Genomic DNA, 16,445 nt, shown 5'->3' with positions numbered 1-16,445 from the left:
GAAATCAAGTAAAAGCAGGAATTTTTTCATTTCTGATGAAGAACACGATGTTGAAGACACCTAAAGAGAAGTTCAAGGACTTTCATGACAATGATGTTTCTGTGCACACTGAATAGTTTGGGATTTGCCATAGGAATCCTTCATGTCATCTGATAGGCAGCAGTGCTTCAGAAAAACACTGCAAAACATAGAGACATTCATGAGACTTCTGGCATTGTTTATTAAAGTGTAGAAGACATTTATTGATGGCATTGGAAACTGCTTTAAGTGACATTTTCCCAACAGCTTTCAGAAACACAAGTGAGGGATAAAAGCTCAATGCAAGTAATCCTTGCACACAGATATGTGTGTGTGTGTCCTTTCACTGTTGTGGCACTGTGTGGTCAATAAAGCCATGCAAAAATTCTCAGATCTTTAACTGGAGCAGAGGGGAGTGCTTTATTTTGGTTGATAAAATTTTCTAAGACTGGGCAATCTATTTAAGCAAAACCAAGCTATTAGCCCAAAAGTGTTTTGCTGTATTACTACTCTGCACTGTATTTTCAGGAGAGAGAAGGAGCTCCAGGGAAGCATTACTAACCAGGCTCTCCTGCAAATGTCAAGGACAAACCAGGATCAGTTGCTAGAAGACATAATCTACCTTTGAAATTTCCTGTAATTGTTCACATTTTCCTGTGAAAAGCCCCTGAAATACTGAGAGATTTGAGGCAATCCCAGGCTGTGCTGGTCTGTGAGGTGTCCTGCCACTAACAGTGCAGTTAGCAAAGCTGGAGATTGATTCAGATTGTAGTAGTTTTACACTGTAATTTCATCTAACAACTTCACACCACCATTTAATTCAGAGAAGAAACAGTCCTCTAATTAAAATTAAAAGTTTCTGAAGATTATTCTGACAATAAACTATTTATGTTAGTTAGTCTTATCTTTAGCCCAGGTTGACTAGAAAGTGATTTTATAGAAAATCTGCATTGTTAAAAATGAAACAATAAATATGCAGTCACTTCAAAAAAGTTGTGCAGCTTTGTTACTCCCAGTGATCACTTGAGGGCATTTTTAGGAATAGGAAAGAGTTGCCCCAGTGCTGCTGGTGAAGCTGCTGTTGTCTCACAATAGGCACAAGTGAGAGTTTATTTTCTTACCCTGTGAGACACTCTCTGTGTAATCAGTCCTTCAAGAGACTTACAAGGTTTATTTGGCTTTTGCCTTTAGCAATGCTTGTAGCGTTTGCATTAAATCTTACTCAACTGAGCCAGGTGTCGCTTGTTCTGATTCATGGTGCTGTTTCTTTCACAAAACTGAGCATTCCCTTCCCATGAAGCATTTGTGACTACAAAACCTCTTGCTTTGGTTTTTAATGTGTCTCTTCTTTGAGGTCATTTCACCCAGATTTAGGGATACCCTGAGTCCATAAACTTGGTCTCAGTTTGCCTTTAGTGGTTCAACCCAGCAGCTCAGCTCAGCTCAAGTCAATCCACTCTCTATGATGGGCAAAAATTGCTTTTTTCTTGCTTTTCCCTAGGGATGGAGAGCTGCTGATGTAAATCACCATGTGTTATATTGGATATTATAAAGCTTGTGGAATACTTGAAGCAAACACTGAGAAATAATTGACATATAATCAATGAGAGGGGCGTCCCTCCCAACATATCCTGAAACCAATTTCTTCACACAAGGGATAGAAATGAATTGCTTGATGTAGTTAATGCAATAGAAGGTCTGACTAAGCAGCCTGGTCTGTAGAGACAGATACAGAAGATGAGTCACTCAGCTCCTTTGTTTCAATGTTAATTATTCTTATGGCCTTTGATGTGTGTTTGGGTTCTCAGTGAATTAAATGGAGTTTATCTTGATGCTTTTGGGAGTGTGTCCTGGAATATTTTTTAGGCTTGAAGAGAAAAAAATTACATGTGGTTATGTACTGAACAAAGCTGCTCTGAGAGTGTTTACTGATGTAAGAAGAAATCAATGAAATAAAGATAACTGTAGTTATCCCTCATATCCTGCTTTCTTTCTGCCTCTGGCATTAATGTTCTCTTTGGGTGGCTGCTGCTTTCAGAGATCTGCTTGGGTAGGGGGTTATCATTGTTTAATCCATGTAAAACCAGGTCATCCTTGCAGGCCATTGCCATCAAAGCCAGCTCTGCTGTGGTGCCCTGCAGAGTGGCACAGACTCTGTGAGCCCTGGGTACTGAGCCCTGAATTTCCTGTTCTTGTCTTGCTTAGCTCTGCAGATACCCCAGAACCTGTGCCAGTTTCCCAGCCAAAGGCTGTCAAAACATCAGTGTTTTTGTTCTCATTTCCTTCCTGTTGCATCATGGTGTTTGCAGGGAGACAGAGGAGGTGAAAAACAGTGTTTGCTTGGTCATTGGTCATCCTCTTACTCAGACTCATTCCAGTGGAGTTTGGTTTTCCCTGTGGAAGTGGAGGTACTTAGAGGATTGCATCCTCTTGCCTTCTGAGGTATTTTCTGCCAGTATACCATTAAAAAGCACGTGTTTGTCTTGGAAATTCCAGAGTATGTCTTATAAATCAGGGTACTTCTATGGTGCTGGCATCAGAGTGAAAATCCTGTGATTCAGGATTTTGTAAGCTCTCAGTAATTTTGAGGTATTTGGTGTTGGTAAAACTGAACTAAGGACTTCAGACTTTCCCAAGTGCTTTGTAGTTTCCCATTTTGTGAACCAAATTCCAGGAACAAGAGGAGGCTGCCGAGAGTTTACTTTCAAACTGTGCATCAGCCTTTCTAGAAGGAGCAAGATGTTGCAGGCCTGACTTGATCCTGTATCTGGTGGGTTCAAGGGATTGAATTGCTACCAATTTGACTTTTTCTTTTTCTCTGTGTGCAGATCCTGTACTCCAGGTGCCAATCCATGTGGAAGAGTAAGTCTGTTTCCTTTATCTCATTTACAGCTTGTTCAATTTTCACTGACAACTTAAAATTTGGTTTAATTTTAACTAAACCCATCTGTGTTCCAGACAAGCTGCACACCTTGCCATTTAAGGTGTCATGGGGAACAGATAAAAGGATAGAATTAGCTACACACAATAGCTGAGAAGAAACCTCCTGTGTGCAGCCTGTTCTCTGGAGCCCTTGCTGGGGTTGGACACCAGGGCTGTGAACTGTGCCAGGGGTGGCAGCTGGGGAGTGACAGAGCCAGGGCTGATCCTGGGCTCTGCACTTATCCCCTCACACAGAGACTGAACCCAGTGAAACACAGGAAATACAACCAGAACCTGCAAATGACATCCTCGGGCTGGGAATTCAGATTGCTCCCTGCAGCAGCCTCACATTTAGCTAGAAAATTTGGGACTTGAACTTTGAAGTGGTGACATCCTTTCTTTTTTTGATCATAGAACCATAGACATTAGGGTCAGAGTTTGTTTGGGGGTCTTTCTGTGGTTTGGGTGCAGAGATCCCTTTACCTCTCAAATTTACTTAATTCTGGAAACTCTTTCATTGTTTCCTGCCTTCCTTATGCTCTCTGGTTTTCTTTATTTGTTTAGGTTATTTCTAAATCTGTGTCATTTTAAGAACTTGTAGGTTAAGTTTAAAAGCTTTCACCTGAGTCATTGCTTGCCACATTTGGGTCATTGTGCATTCAAATACATTAGTGGTCTTACGTTTTATCAGTTCTGAAACTTCCTTATATTTTTTAATTTTCACAGTTAATAAATGAAACTTCAAAAAATTCAGTGTCAGATGAACTTCTCTGTAAATCCAGCAGTGACCACAGTTTCTTTCCTCCTCTCTGAGAATCACAATACATTTTTATCATTTATAATTGCTGTTTAAATCCTAGGCCAGCATTTCTTCCAGACCCAAATGATGGCAGTTTGTACACACTTGGTGGCAAGAACAGTGAAGGCTTGACTGTAAGTATATTTTAAAATTCTTTCCTAAATAAATGCCCCACTCAACCCCATGGCTTTGCAGAAGGAAAACATACTTTTATTTTGTTAGAGCAGAATGTGCCACCTTGTGATTGCCAGGAAGTGATTTCTGCTTGAAAATATCAATGCCACATCTTGTCTCCATGTATGAATTTTCTGTAACTTGCTAAAATAATGATAATTACAAATAAAATTTATGGTTTGTTATCCAAATTCTGAATAATCTCAGTGTGATTTGATGGGCAGGCATATCCAAAATAACACCAGTCAGATGTGTCACTCTCTCCAAACACATTTCTAAAACCATCTGCCAGAAGCAAGATTAATAAATGCTCTGTGCTAACCCCTTTAGAAGATCTTTATGGGATTTAGTAAGCAAATAAAAATACTGAACCTTTCAAATAAGTGACCAATCCATGTAGGCCACAGCTACTGCTTAAAGCTTGACTTTCATTTTTAAACTTTATCTGATACTCAAATAAAATGTTTGGCTTACTACAAGAACTTTTTCCTCACCTGCTGTGATTTCCCTTAGGAACTTGGGCATTGTTAAATATTTTAGTATTTACTCTGGCTGAATTCTCAGGTATTATAATAATAGAAATAACCAATGCCATTATTGTTTGCTTGTTTGTTTTTCCTCTAGAAACTTCCATTTACTATCCCAGAGCTGGTGCAGGCATCTCCCTGTCGCAGTTCTGATGGGATCCTGTACATGGGTGAGCTCAGATTTTATCTCTTTTAGATTGCAAGATGTTCAGCAACTACAAAATGTAGAGACTCCCAGACAGACTGAAGGAAATAGACCTAATTTTGGATATTAATTATGATTTTTCATTAATCTTTCTGATAACAGAAAATCTTATTAATATAGAATGCAGTTCCTCTGTGATGATTAAAACCAACTGGTTTTCCTGAAGGAGTAAATACCTTTTCTTAGCAGTGAGATGCTTGTATGGGGATTTTTTATTTCTTGAGATGCAGTCTCTCAACAAAATATGACTTCTACTTAAAATCTTCTTATGATTATGAATGTCATTGCCTGATAATTAGGATAAAATTAGCAATCCCATTGCACCACAGTTAGACATCCTCCATTGTCTGACGTACAATCAGTTCATTTACAGTACAAATAATAAATGTATTGCTCACTGTCCTGACTCATTCTAACTGCAGATGGATTTGGGAGGAGAAAAGGAGAAGAAAGGACAGTTATTACTTATCACAACAGTAAAATATGTGAAGATCAGAGTGAGCTCAGTTTCTAAATCTCCTGAAGGGCCAATGCTCCTTCTGGTTCTCCACTTCAAATCTTTCCAGTAAATGAGAGAAAAATGTTTATTTGAAGCTTCCAAACACAACATACATGTATTAACTTCAAAGAAATTATTAAGGCCATGGCTCACATAGTCTTGAGTGTGATGTTTGGATTACAATCCTTAAGAAATTTGTAAGGTGTAGACCCTCACTTTTTTTTTTCCACCTCCTGTCTTTCACCATGAGCACTTCAGTCTCCTCATCTGAGAGCTCCTGGGATCTGCTGCACTCAGAGTTCTGTTAGATTTTATGTGTCAAAAAATCATTCAGCCAATAGTACTTACTGTTCTAAATATTGTATTTGGGTTTGGGGTTTGTGGTCAGTATTTGGGATTGACCAGTAATGCTAAATGACAAACCTAAGCCTGACTGTGAAAAACTGTTTTATTAAAAATGCTTTATTTGTGCTAAGTCCATGAGTCTACTAAAGAAAAACAAAGACTGAAAAGCTGAATGAAAGTGCAGTTTTTCCAATTGAATGGTAATGTGATTTCAATTATGATTTCAGGTAAAAAGCAGGATATTTGGTACGTGGTTGACCTCATGACTGGGGAGAAACAGCAGACCTTGACTTCCTCTTTTGCAGAAAGTCTTTGCCCATCAACATCCCTCCTGTATCTTGGCAGAACAGGTCATATGCTTTTTTTTACTGTAATTCGAAAGAAAATTCTGATTTCTAAAGTTTAGGTTCATGACAAATGACCCTGTGGTCAGTTCAGGTTTTCAAGTTCATTTCTTGGAAAAACTTCTCTGAATTATGATTTTAGACTGTACACAGAACAGTTATTAACTTTAGCAACACAGAGATAACTTTTTTAAACTTTGGCAGTAGGTCCATTATTCTTTTTGTTGACAAGGTGGCATTTGTGTTGTAATTAATGGTGTATTCCAGTGCCAGCTGTGAACTGTTTGTTCTGTAACATACAGCTTTTAAAAACTGTTTAAAGAAGATGGAAATAGAGCAGATCCACTGCATCACAAGTGCAGTGTGCTAAATGCCTGGTAAAGTCAGACCAACACCATGGAGGTGCTGACTAGAAACAGGAATAAATGTTACAGGCTTGTTCTTTAACTTCTCTATCAATGTGTCCCTTTACATGGGATAGTGTTGGGAAAAAAGGAAATGCTGGCAACAGTGAGTGCTGTGTGGTGTTTGAGGAGTGGCTCAGATTTGAGAAGATTGATTCTATTCTCTCATAGGTTTTTTTGCTTCACAGACTGTGTATCTTTTAACAGAGTACACGATCACAATGTATGACACCAAGAAGAAGGAGCTGAGATGGAATGCCACCTACTTTGATTATGCAGCTACTTTGCCTGATGAAGACATAAAATACAGTAAGAATTTAATTGCTGTCTCCCTCCTGCAACGGAGTTTTGTATATAAGCAAAAATATTCTGGGTGTTTTTGTGAGGTGCATGTACTTCTGCCCATTTTTACCCATCACATACTGCAATATCTAAAGCCTGTTAGGTAGCTTCAGGTAAATTGAGTCCAGCAGGGTGCAGCTCTTGAAGATGTGATTCCTTAACATCAGTGAGAAATGGCAGGAGAGGCAGCACCTCTGAACTCTGGTGCACAACCTGCTTGCAGTGCTCTTGCCTGGCAGCTGCCCTTGTGTGTGCCCAGTTGTGGCCCAGGCTGTGCTGCTCAGCTGCTGTGCAGTGAAAGGGGTGGGGGTGGCTGCACTCCAGAGCTGTTCCATCGTTAAAGCCACAGCATCCAGGGCACTCCACTCGTTTGTGCTTTGCAGAAATGTCCCACTTTGTGTCCAACGGGGACGGGCTGGTGGTGACCGTGGACAGCGAGTCCGGGGACGTGCTGTGGATCCAGAACTACGCGTCCCCCGTGGTGGCTTTTTACATCTGGCAGCGAGAGGGGCTGAGGAAGGTCCTGCACACCAACGTGGGCATCGAGACCCTGCGCTACCTGACCTTCATGTCCGGGGAGGTCGGACACATCACCAAGTGGAAATATCCCTTCCCCAAGGAAACAGAGACCAAGAGCAAACTAACGTGAGCCCGAGATTCTGCTCTTCTCACTGCCCATTCGACAGCTTTGTCATTAAACACAACAGTTAAGGGTTGTGCTACAAGCTGCAACATGGGGAAAAGAATGCATAAAAGCATTTCTAGTTCTCCAGGTGTTCTTTTATATAATATTTGATCTTTTAGTCTGAAAGGTCAGAGACCAAACCAAAAACCTTATAAACTTAGGAAGTGTATATTCCTAAGTTTTATCAGATGTTCTGTGTTGAATAGTTTCTCACAATGAGGAATTAAATTGGTTTTCCCTAATGTGAAGCCTTTCACACTATAAAAATGGTGCACAGCATTTTGGCAAATGCCATTTATTGAAGAATGCAGAAATAGGACACGAGTTATGTTAAGTGAGTGATGGTGCTGTGAATAATGAACTGACAATGCTTTCATAATTAAAAAAAAGCTTCATAGTACAGCAGTACTTCAAATAATTTTACAGATCAAGGCTTTTCAAGATACAAATACTGATTTGGGAAGCTCCTGCATTGGTTCTGCAGGGTTGTGCTGCCCAGGTTTTAGCTGAGATGTTAACACATGCATTTGCCTGCTGCTAACAGTGCCTGTGTTTCTGCAGCCCAACCCTGTACGTAGGGAAATACTCCACGAGTTTGTACGCATCACCCTCCATGGTGCACGAGGGAGTCACTGTCGTGGTGAGTGGGGAGCTGCTGGGTGGGAAATGAGGGCTTTCCTGGCCTGGGAAGAAAGCTGGAAATGGAATTGTGCATAAAATGATATTAAATTAAAATAGAAAATCAAACACTGAAGACTGAACAACTACAGCAATTTGAGGGTTTGGAGATTTTTATCAACAAATGCATAGAAAATTAAGTATTTCCTGAAACAATTAACAACCATAGCATACATGACCATACTTCCAGGATGGTTTCCAATGCTGCAAAGCAGTAACTGCAGCTCCCCAGGAACTGTGCCAGGCAGGCTCAGCAGGAGCAGACCTGAGGTTACTGCTATTGTTGGTGCTTTGTGGTTCATCTTAAAATTGCTGGTTTGTTCATCAAAGTAACTCCCCACAGACAGGAAACTGCATCACAGTTCTGTTTTGCTCATTGTGGCTGCCAGGGAGGCAATGCAGATCCTGCTTCAGTGTAGGAGAAAACAGAAAAAGAGTAATCTCATCTCCAGGCAGCACGTCCCTGAAAAGGTCCAATGTCCAAGGCTGTGGCAGCAGCTGCTGAGGGCAGAATGGCCCTGTTTACTCACAGTGACTTTGCTGCCAGTAATCTTTGCTTGCCCACCTGTTTTGACCTCCAGATTTTAAATTTAGTTGCCTATTTAAATATTCTAAGGTCACAGTAGCAGTAATTGTAGCACGGGTCTCTCTGCAGCCCCGTGGCAGCGCCATTCCCTTGCTGGAGGGCCCAAAGACAGAAGGAGTCACCATCGAGGACAACGGCGAGTGTGTGATCACGCCCAGCACCGATGTCAAGTTTTCGGGCAGGCTGAAGGAAAAGCACAAGCTCAACTACTGGAATGACTGGCTGCTGATAGGTGTGGGAGGCCTGCCTGGCCAGAATTACTGAATTCTAGGAATAGTGTCCAATTTATCTTCATTTACATATAAAATAATGTGTTATATATCCACCTGCCTTCTGTTTTTCCCAAGGCTCCTGCCTTATTCTGTGCCAAGGTGAAGTGCTCCATGTGTGGAAAGTGATTTATTGCTTATTTGCCCCCTCCCTCGGAGAGGGGTACAGTAATTCATTATTTACTGTAAATACTGTATTTGGTCCATTTGGATTTTTTTATTGTGCATGTTGTTACCTTAATTCTCATCATATGGATCAGACAGTCATGTTTTCTCCATTTTGTAAATGGATTAACACACAGAGGCTGAAGATAATGTTTATTTATTGTCAGCCTGTCCTGTGTGCCCCAAGTCTCTGAATTTTGGAATTGACCTTTCAGTGCATTTGTAATTTTGCTTCAAAAATGAGGAACTGTCTGAGGTTCAGTTTTACGTGATGACTGATGATAATTGAGTGATGTATGTGACAGGAGCTCTGGGGCAGGGACAGTGTGCAACTTTCAGCTTTTTAAGGTGCCATCTTTCTCTTCCCGTGATCCCTTTCCTTGCCAACACCCTCTGTCCTGCATGTCAGGCCGTTCCCTGAAGCAGTTCATGTTCCCTGCAGCTCTCAGTGACCTCTGCCCTCCATTTTCCCTCTCCTTTCTCTTTCCTGCTCTATACACGAGCATCATGTTTTGTGATGTTCTCACTCTTCAGCAAAGATAATGTTTATTTATTGCTGCAATCAAGGATATCTTTCCTAAAAAAGGACAACTTTCTGTTTCAACAAATGTGTTTTATTTAAAGGGCACCATGAAACACCATTGTCTGCCCCCACAAAGATCCTGGAGAAATTCCCAAGCAACTTACCAAAGAGGCCTGAAAATGTGATTCCAGCTGACTCTGAGAAAGCCACTATTGAAGAGGTTTGTGATGAGAATAATTCTCTTACTGCATGAGAGAAGAATATAAAGGAGTGGAAGTTGGGGAAGGATGCAGGAGGAAAATGCATGGAATTACTTCACAGTTTTTGTGTCAGATGTTCATGTACTTAGCACATAGAATCACTGGTATGAGGAAGTGTCATTCCTGGTTTCAGAGTTAAGGCTTTCTGCTGCATTGTTTCCCCATATGCAAACTTTGACTTTGGTAGGTTTAGAAATGACAAAAAATGATGCAGCAGAAAGGCTGGCTAGGAATGCCTCACTGCCCACAGAGACACTGAGCTAACAGAGCTTTCTCTGCCCCAGGTCATTGACATTGTTGAAGGTTCCTCAACAGAAGGGCCTCCAGCTGCCCCAAAGGAGATGGAGGAGGCTCCTGCCCGGCCCATCCCGCGGCCAGAGGCTCCAGTGGACTCCATGCTGAAGGACATGGCCACCATCATCCTCAGCACTTTCCTGCTTGTGGGCTGGGTGGCTTTTATCATCACCTACCCAATGGTAATGCTGACCTGGCTTGTTGTGCTTTTGAGTGTTGGGGCATCAGGAGTGTTGTAGAGCCCAGAAATGATACAGGAGTGACAACCTCCAGGGATATTTTCCCTTCACAGATGTGCACTGGGGAGCAAAGGCACAAGTTTGACTTCACAGGGATTTCTCTGGCCAGATGTGCCAGCTCTAGAGAGGTTTTCTTTTCCATCCACCAGTTGTGCTTCTTGTAGGTATTACTCTTTTTGGACATGATCACAGCACTTTTGGCTTTGCTCCTCTCTTCCTCACCTGAAACCACCATCAGGTTTTCCAGGTTGTGAATCAAAGCCTTTGTCCTTCTGTGGTTTAAAGACTCCTGGTCAACCTAGAAACAGCTTTTTTTAACCAAGCCATGTGATTTCTCACCTTGGCAGTGGAAGTCCAGAATGAAATAGAAATTGTGAGTGAACATTCCCCAGCCTGTGTGGTTGGCAGGGGCAGGGCAGGAGAGTTTGGCTCCCACCTTTTAGGAGTAGCTCCCCAGAAGCTGTAGCGTTCCCTTGCGTGACCTGAGTGCCAAAGCTTCACTGAGATCCTTTCTGACAGAGTGTCCACCAGCAGCAGCAGAGGCAGCACCAGCTGGAAGAGAAGATCCAGCTCCTGCAGCAGCAGAAGCTGCCCTTTGGTGCTCCCGGGGAGCTCCCGGCCGAGGCAGATTTCCTGGACACGTCCGGCCGGACGGAGAGCTCAGCTGCCAGCACCCCAAACCTGTCCCCCCGAGCCTCAAACCACTCTGCCTACTCCAACATCTCCACATCTGATGTTGGGAGCTGCCTCTCCACTGAGCAAGAAGAGGGAGGTAAAGTTGACTCAGTGTGGTTTATTGTGTTTCTATTCCCCAGTCTGTGTGATGGTACAGTAGAACAGTTATTGATGGTACTTCATAGCTCAGCAAGATGAAAAGAACCATTCAGGCTGGGCCCTGCACCTCAGCAGGATTGCTGCTTTACAATAACAGCCAGCTGTGGGCTTGTGCTGCCCAGGGCAGTGTGTTCCTGTCACTTGCAGCCATTCCAGGGAGATACTCATTTAAATAAAAACATGTGTTATGATTAACCAGACTCAAGAAATGGGGATTAGGCAGCACAACCTTCCTGCCTGGTCTTCCTGTGCACTCATTGTCCCTTCAAAGGCTACTAAACCCACTTCCATGACTGTCAGCCAGCATTTCCTAAATGCAACATCAACTTTTAGAAAGAGTTTGGCTGCTGAGAACCACTCATTTCTCACAGCCATGAGCCATAAGGTGTGTGCAAATGCATTTTGATTCTTGATCTTGGCTCATTGGGTCACCACACACTATTTGCCTACTCAGAGTAAGTACCAACGTGGACATGTTCATTTCTTTTGATCATATGTGTGTTAAATTTGAACATGAGCTAAAAGACTTTTACAGACTGGCCCCAAGGTCTGTGCAGTTGTAAAAGGCTGCCTTGCCCCATCCTAAACCAGTGCTTGTTTTTCTTTTCTTGTTCAGATGAAGAAGCAAACCGAGTGATTGTTGGCAAGATTTCCTTTAACCCTAAAGATGTACTGGGACACGGTGCTGAAGGGACAATTGTTTACAGGTAGAAAAGAATGTGTACATTAAACAGACCAATGTTGTGTTTGAATGAGGTCCTTTTAATTTGTTTTTTATAAAAGCCCTCACATCTACTTTGAACAGAAATGAAAGGTTTTGCCTGTGTCAGGAATATTTTCATGCATTTTCTTCACCAGCAAAAACTACTTTCCTTCTCTAAGAAGTGTTTACTGGCCAAGTATTCCCGTTTCCAGCACAGGAATTGCTTTCATTGGCCTCTGCAATGGCTCCTGTTGTCAGGTTTTCTGTACATGCTGTGTAAGGGTCGTTGTGCCTTCCCTCCCTGGCCGCAGGGGCTGCTTTGACAACCGTGACGTGGCAGTGAAGAGGATTCTCCCCGAGTGCTTCAGCTTCGCAGACCGGGAGGTGCGGCTGCTGCGCGAGTCCGACGAGCACCCCAACGTGATCCGCTACTTCTGCACGGAGCGGGACCGGCAGTTCCAGTACATCGCCATCGAGCTCTGCGCCGCCACCCTGCAGGAGGTGACACGGGCTGGGAGCATCTGCTCCTGCAAGGCCTTCACTTCCCTTGGCCTTCAGCTGCTGAAGGGCTGTCACAGGGGATGTCCCATTCGCTCCCACTGTCACCTCTGTGACAATTCCAGGCTCCTACAACAGGGGTGTTTCCAAACCTGTAGAAAGACATCCCTATCCCTGGACTGATTTATGGAGAGAATCTGTGTCCTTTGATTTTTAACTTCTTGTGAAGGACTCCTTTCTAGTCATCCTCCCCCTCCTACTGTGCAGACTTTGGAGGCTGTTCTTCTTTCTGGAGCACAGTGCTATACAGAATTCTAGCTCTGAATGAGACTTTAGAGATCATCACCTTCAGCGAAAAAAAAAAGCTCTTTGCTGTCTGTTACCAGCCAGCAAAATTTATCCATTTATCTTTTAGTGGTGATGTGCATGGATTTATTATTTATGCAGCTTCTAAGCAGTGCTGTGGCTGACTCCTGGTTCTCTGTTGCAGTATGTTGAGCAGAAGGCCTTCAGCCACCATGGCTTACAACCCATCACTCTCCTGCAGCAGACAACATCTGGGCTGGCTTACCTGCACTCCCTGAATATTGGTAAGAATGCCTCCCCTTTCAGGACTGGATGGAGAACTGCATTTTCTTAGCTGTAAAGTTAACTGGTCTGGTACTGTTCATCTGGCCTATTGGAAAGTGACCCTGCCTTTAGCAGGGGAGTTGGAATGAGATGAACCTTGGATCCCTTTGGACCCAAACCATTCTGTGCTTCTATGATTTGACACTGGCCTTGTCCCTGCAACGTTCTGCAGCCCTGGAGTACTAAAGCAAGTCCTTCCTGTTGGTGCTGGGTGCTGAAGTTTTTACATAGCGGTCATATAGAACATGGTGGAATTAAAAAAAAAAAAAAGAAATCACCAATGAAAATCATTTGAGGTTATGACTTTGGTTTCATGAATTGTGGTTCAGCCTTGTGAAAGGTCCACTTAAAAATGTACAAAGTTTGTTGGGACTGCCTGGGTGGACAAATGGGTGTTTGTAACAGTCCACAGGGACCTGAAGCCCCACAACATCCTCATCTCGATGCCCAACGCTCACGGGAAAGTCAAGGCCATGATTTCAGACTTTGGGCTGTGCAAGAAGCTGGCAGTGGGCAGGCACAGCTTCAGCCGCCGCTCGGGCGTGCCGGGCACTGAAGGCTGGATCGCCCCAGAGATGCTGAGTGAAGACTGCAAAGAGAACCCTGTAAGTGCTCATCCCTCCCAGGCTGCCCAGCACCAGGCCAGAGCCTAAAAGAGGCAGCACCTGGTGCCTGGGCCTCCAGGTTGCCTTGCAGCTCAAATCTGCGAGTCAGGAAATTTCTTTCTGCTCTCAGATGCAAAATAACCACCCTGTGAGAATCAGAGCTTCCAGGGGGGAAAGATGTCAGTGCTAGTGAAGGCTGTTTCTTTGCAGACATACACCGTGGACATCTTTTCAGCTGGCTGTGTCTTCTATTACGTGGTGTCTGAGGGTGGCCATCCCTTTGGCAAGTCCCTGCAGCGGCAGGCCAACATCCTGCTGGGAGCATACAGCCTGGAGGCCCTGGGGGCAGGGAGGCACGGTAAGGATGCACTGCAGGGCTCTCTGAGGGCCCAGGCTGCTGAACACCAGCACCACTGACAGCACCAAGGCCCACAGGGACCCCCAGCCTGGCAGAGAGCAAAGTACTGGCTGTACTCAGGTCCTCCTGAAGTAAAGGGCCTACAGTTCCTGGAGTCAGTGCCCCAGGGCAACTCTGTAGTCTTGACTGTGAAATTATTTCCTGTATTTAAAGAAAGAGAGAGCTGAACTTTGATATCCTTAGTCTTTGATAGTCTTTCTGTTGATTGCTCAGGACATCTGTAAGGGCAATACTTGCACTAGCAGGACAGGAGGAAGTAGAGACAATAATGAATTTCTGAAGTACAAAATATTATAAAATTACAAAATTTTACTTTTTACTACAGCTTAAGAACATAGAGAAAATAAACCAAAAGAAGTAAATTTCCTTGCACACTCTTCCTTGCAGAAGACATTGTTGCTCGTGATTTAATAGAGCAGATGATAAACATGGACCCTCAGAAACGGCCATCTGCCAGCTGTGTGCTCAAACATCCCTTCTTTTGGAGTCTAGAAAAACAGCTCCAGTTCTTTCAGGTTTGTGATGACCTTTTCTCTCCTCTCGGTTCTCAGGGCTTTTTCAGGTCTTGAATTCAGTCTCTCTTTTGTGCCTGAGGTCACAGAATGCTCAGCCTTACTGAGAGGAGTGAGGCACCCACTTGTAAACCATGGCTGGAGCTCCTTAGCAAAAGGCTCGGGCTCACAGCAGATCTGTCAGAGGGGCCAGGGCTGATGTACCAGGGTCAGTGGGTGGGAGAAGCAGCACCCACAGCTGCAGCACCCACAGAGAACATGGCCAGGAGGGTTTGCAAGAACAAGAGTGAACAAGCACTGAATGCTGATGTGGGGTGGGAAATGGCTGAGGGCTTGAGATCCTTTCCAGCCTTATCTTCTCCTCTGTGCTAAAAAGGCTTTGGAAGAGGGTGAAACAAATAATCTCAGAAAGTTCTGTATCCTATTCCCAAGTGCTGTCATGGAGTGGAATTCTAACTTTACTACCAGGACGGGCTGTAATGGGCCAGAAGCAGCAATTTAAAAATACTGAGAAAAACTTGGAAATAAAACTAGAAATAATCTGAATGTCTCTTCCAGGATGTTAGTGACCGGATAGAGAAAGAATCTTTAGACGGTCCAATAGTCAAGCAGTTGGAAAGAGGTGGAAGAGAAGTGGTGAAAATGGACTGGAGAGAGCACATCACTGTTCCTCTTCAGACAGGTAAGGGACAGCACTTTGACAGTTTGCTGTTTGCTGGGACAGGAAGGTCAGGCTAACACTGCCTCAGTTCTGGCACATCACTGTTACTTGCCAGTGAAGTGTTTCTTCAAATGGAAGTACACGTTTATGTACTGAAACACACCTACAAGGATCTGTGGCTGCAGGCAAACCCCCCAGCACCTAAAACTGCATCACAACACACATAACAATTTGTTTCTCTTGCAGATCTTCGAAAATTCAGATCCTATAAAGGTGGCTCCGTCCGGGACCTTCTGAGGGCAATGAGAAATAAGGTAAAGGAGTCATTTCCTCGTGCACTCTGGGTTCCTGCCTCTGGCTGCTGTTGTTGCCAGCCTGTATCAGACCTGATTTAGGTACTGGGCTGCTTTACAAGAGCCCTCTAGGAGGTTACTGTGTCCAGGAACGGCAGCACTCTGTTCACAAGAGGCTTCTGAGGAAACCCTCTGCCTGAGCTTTTCCCTCTTCTGTTTTCCTCCACAGAAGCACCATTACAGGGAGCTGCCTCCCGAAGTGCAGGAGACCCTGGGCTCCATCCCAGATGATTTTGTGTGTTACTTCACAGCTCGTTTCCCTCGCCTGCTCCTGCACACCTACCATGCTATGCACATCTGCTGCCAGGAAAGGCTCTTCCAGCATTACTATGCTGAGGACTCTGTGGAGCTGAGCCTTACAGGAGACACGGTTTGAGAGGAGAGGGATGGAGCTTTCTTCTCTGGGACCAACATTCCAAGCACAGGCCTACCCTTAGCAGGGAAACGTGGGATCAAAGAGCTGAATTCTCTCTCTCTGAAGAAACCAAGCTTCCAAAAAGTGCCTTGTACCTGTGGCTGTGCTGGATCAGGACATGGTGGAGCTCAGGGCACGAGGGGTAAAGCGATGGACCCTCGTGATGGAGTTACTGACTCCAAGGCAGTTTTCAAGACTGTGGAAATGAAGAGCAAAAGCTGGACATAACCATCACTCAATATCCCTGTACTGTACATGATTTTGTAATGGATGAGTTTTACTACAAAAAGAAAATCAAATTCAGTGATTGAAACCATATAATTACTTGGGACTGGGATGTGCAAAAGGAGCCCTTTGGTTGCAGCAAATTATCTGAACCTGCCATTGCACTGCTGCCACATTGGGCACCAGTGATTGTAAAGGGAATCATTCATGATTATCCTAAAAATGGTATGAAAGTACCATTTCTGTTTAACCAGTACTACTCTGGAAAGTTAGTCCCTTATACTTGAGCAGAAACAGTTTTAAAAAATACTGA

At 43.8% G+C, this 16,445-nt stretch overlaps 1 protein-coding gene across 1 annotated transcript in view; it reads left to right on the top strand.

Annotated features, from left to right (window-relative positions):
- ERN1 (endoplasmic reticulum to nucleus signaling 1) overlaps nucleotides 1–16,256 on the top strand; it is a 31,137-nt gene extending 14,881 nt beyond the window's left edge. The window contains exons 3-22 of the mRNA XM_074554909.1: nucleotides 2,847–2,880; nucleotides 3,801–3,873; nucleotides 4,538–4,610; nucleotides 5,717–5,839; nucleotides 6,445–6,546; nucleotides 6,963–7,224; nucleotides 7,826–7,904; nucleotides 8,598–8,760; nucleotides 9,587–9,705; nucleotides 10,030–10,221; nucleotides 10,798–11,050; nucleotides 11,729–11,819; nucleotides 12,127–12,316; nucleotides 12,804–12,903; nucleotides 13,349–13,548; nucleotides 13,759–13,906; nucleotides 14,354–14,481; nucleotides 15,037–15,160; nucleotides 15,386–15,453; nucleotides 15,662–16,256. Coding sequence (XP_074411010.1) covers nucleotides 2,847–2,880; nucleotides 3,801–3,873; nucleotides 4,538–4,610; nucleotides 5,717–5,839; nucleotides 6,445–6,546; nucleotides 6,963–7,224; nucleotides 7,826–7,904; nucleotides 8,598–8,760; nucleotides 9,587–9,705; nucleotides 10,030–10,221; nucleotides 10,798–11,050; nucleotides 11,729–11,819; nucleotides 12,127–12,316; nucleotides 12,804–12,903; nucleotides 13,349–13,548; nucleotides 13,759–13,906; nucleotides 14,354–14,481; nucleotides 15,037–15,160; nucleotides 15,386–15,453; nucleotides 15,662–15,868 — 2,729 coding nt within the window. The 3' untranslated portion in view covers nucleotides 15,869–16,256. The remainder of the gene's footprint in view (nucleotides 1–2,846; nucleotides 2,881–3,800; nucleotides 3,874–4,537; nucleotides 4,611–5,716; nucleotides 5,840–6,444; nucleotides 6,547–6,962; nucleotides 7,225–7,825; nucleotides 7,905–8,597; nucleotides 8,761–9,586; nucleotides 9,706–10,029; nucleotides 10,222–10,797; nucleotides 11,051–11,728; nucleotides 11,820–12,126; nucleotides 12,317–12,803; nucleotides 12,904–13,348; nucleotides 13,549–13,758; nucleotides 13,907–14,353; nucleotides 14,482–15,036; nucleotides 15,161–15,385; nucleotides 15,454–15,661) is intronic.
- Nucleotides 16,257–16,445: the final 189 nt, after the last annotated feature.

Source organism: Zonotrichia albicollis, chromosome 19 (assembly GCF_047830755.1).
Source record: "Zonotrichia albicollis isolate bZonAlb1 chromosome 19, bZonAlb1.hap1, whole genome shotgun sequence".
Lineage (NCBI taxonomy): Eukaryota > Metazoa > Chordata > Aves > Passeriformes > Passerellidae > Zonotrichia > Zonotrichia albicollis.
Note: the sequence above shows the minus strand (reverse complement) of the source record. Positions and strands in the feature narration are given on the sequence as shown.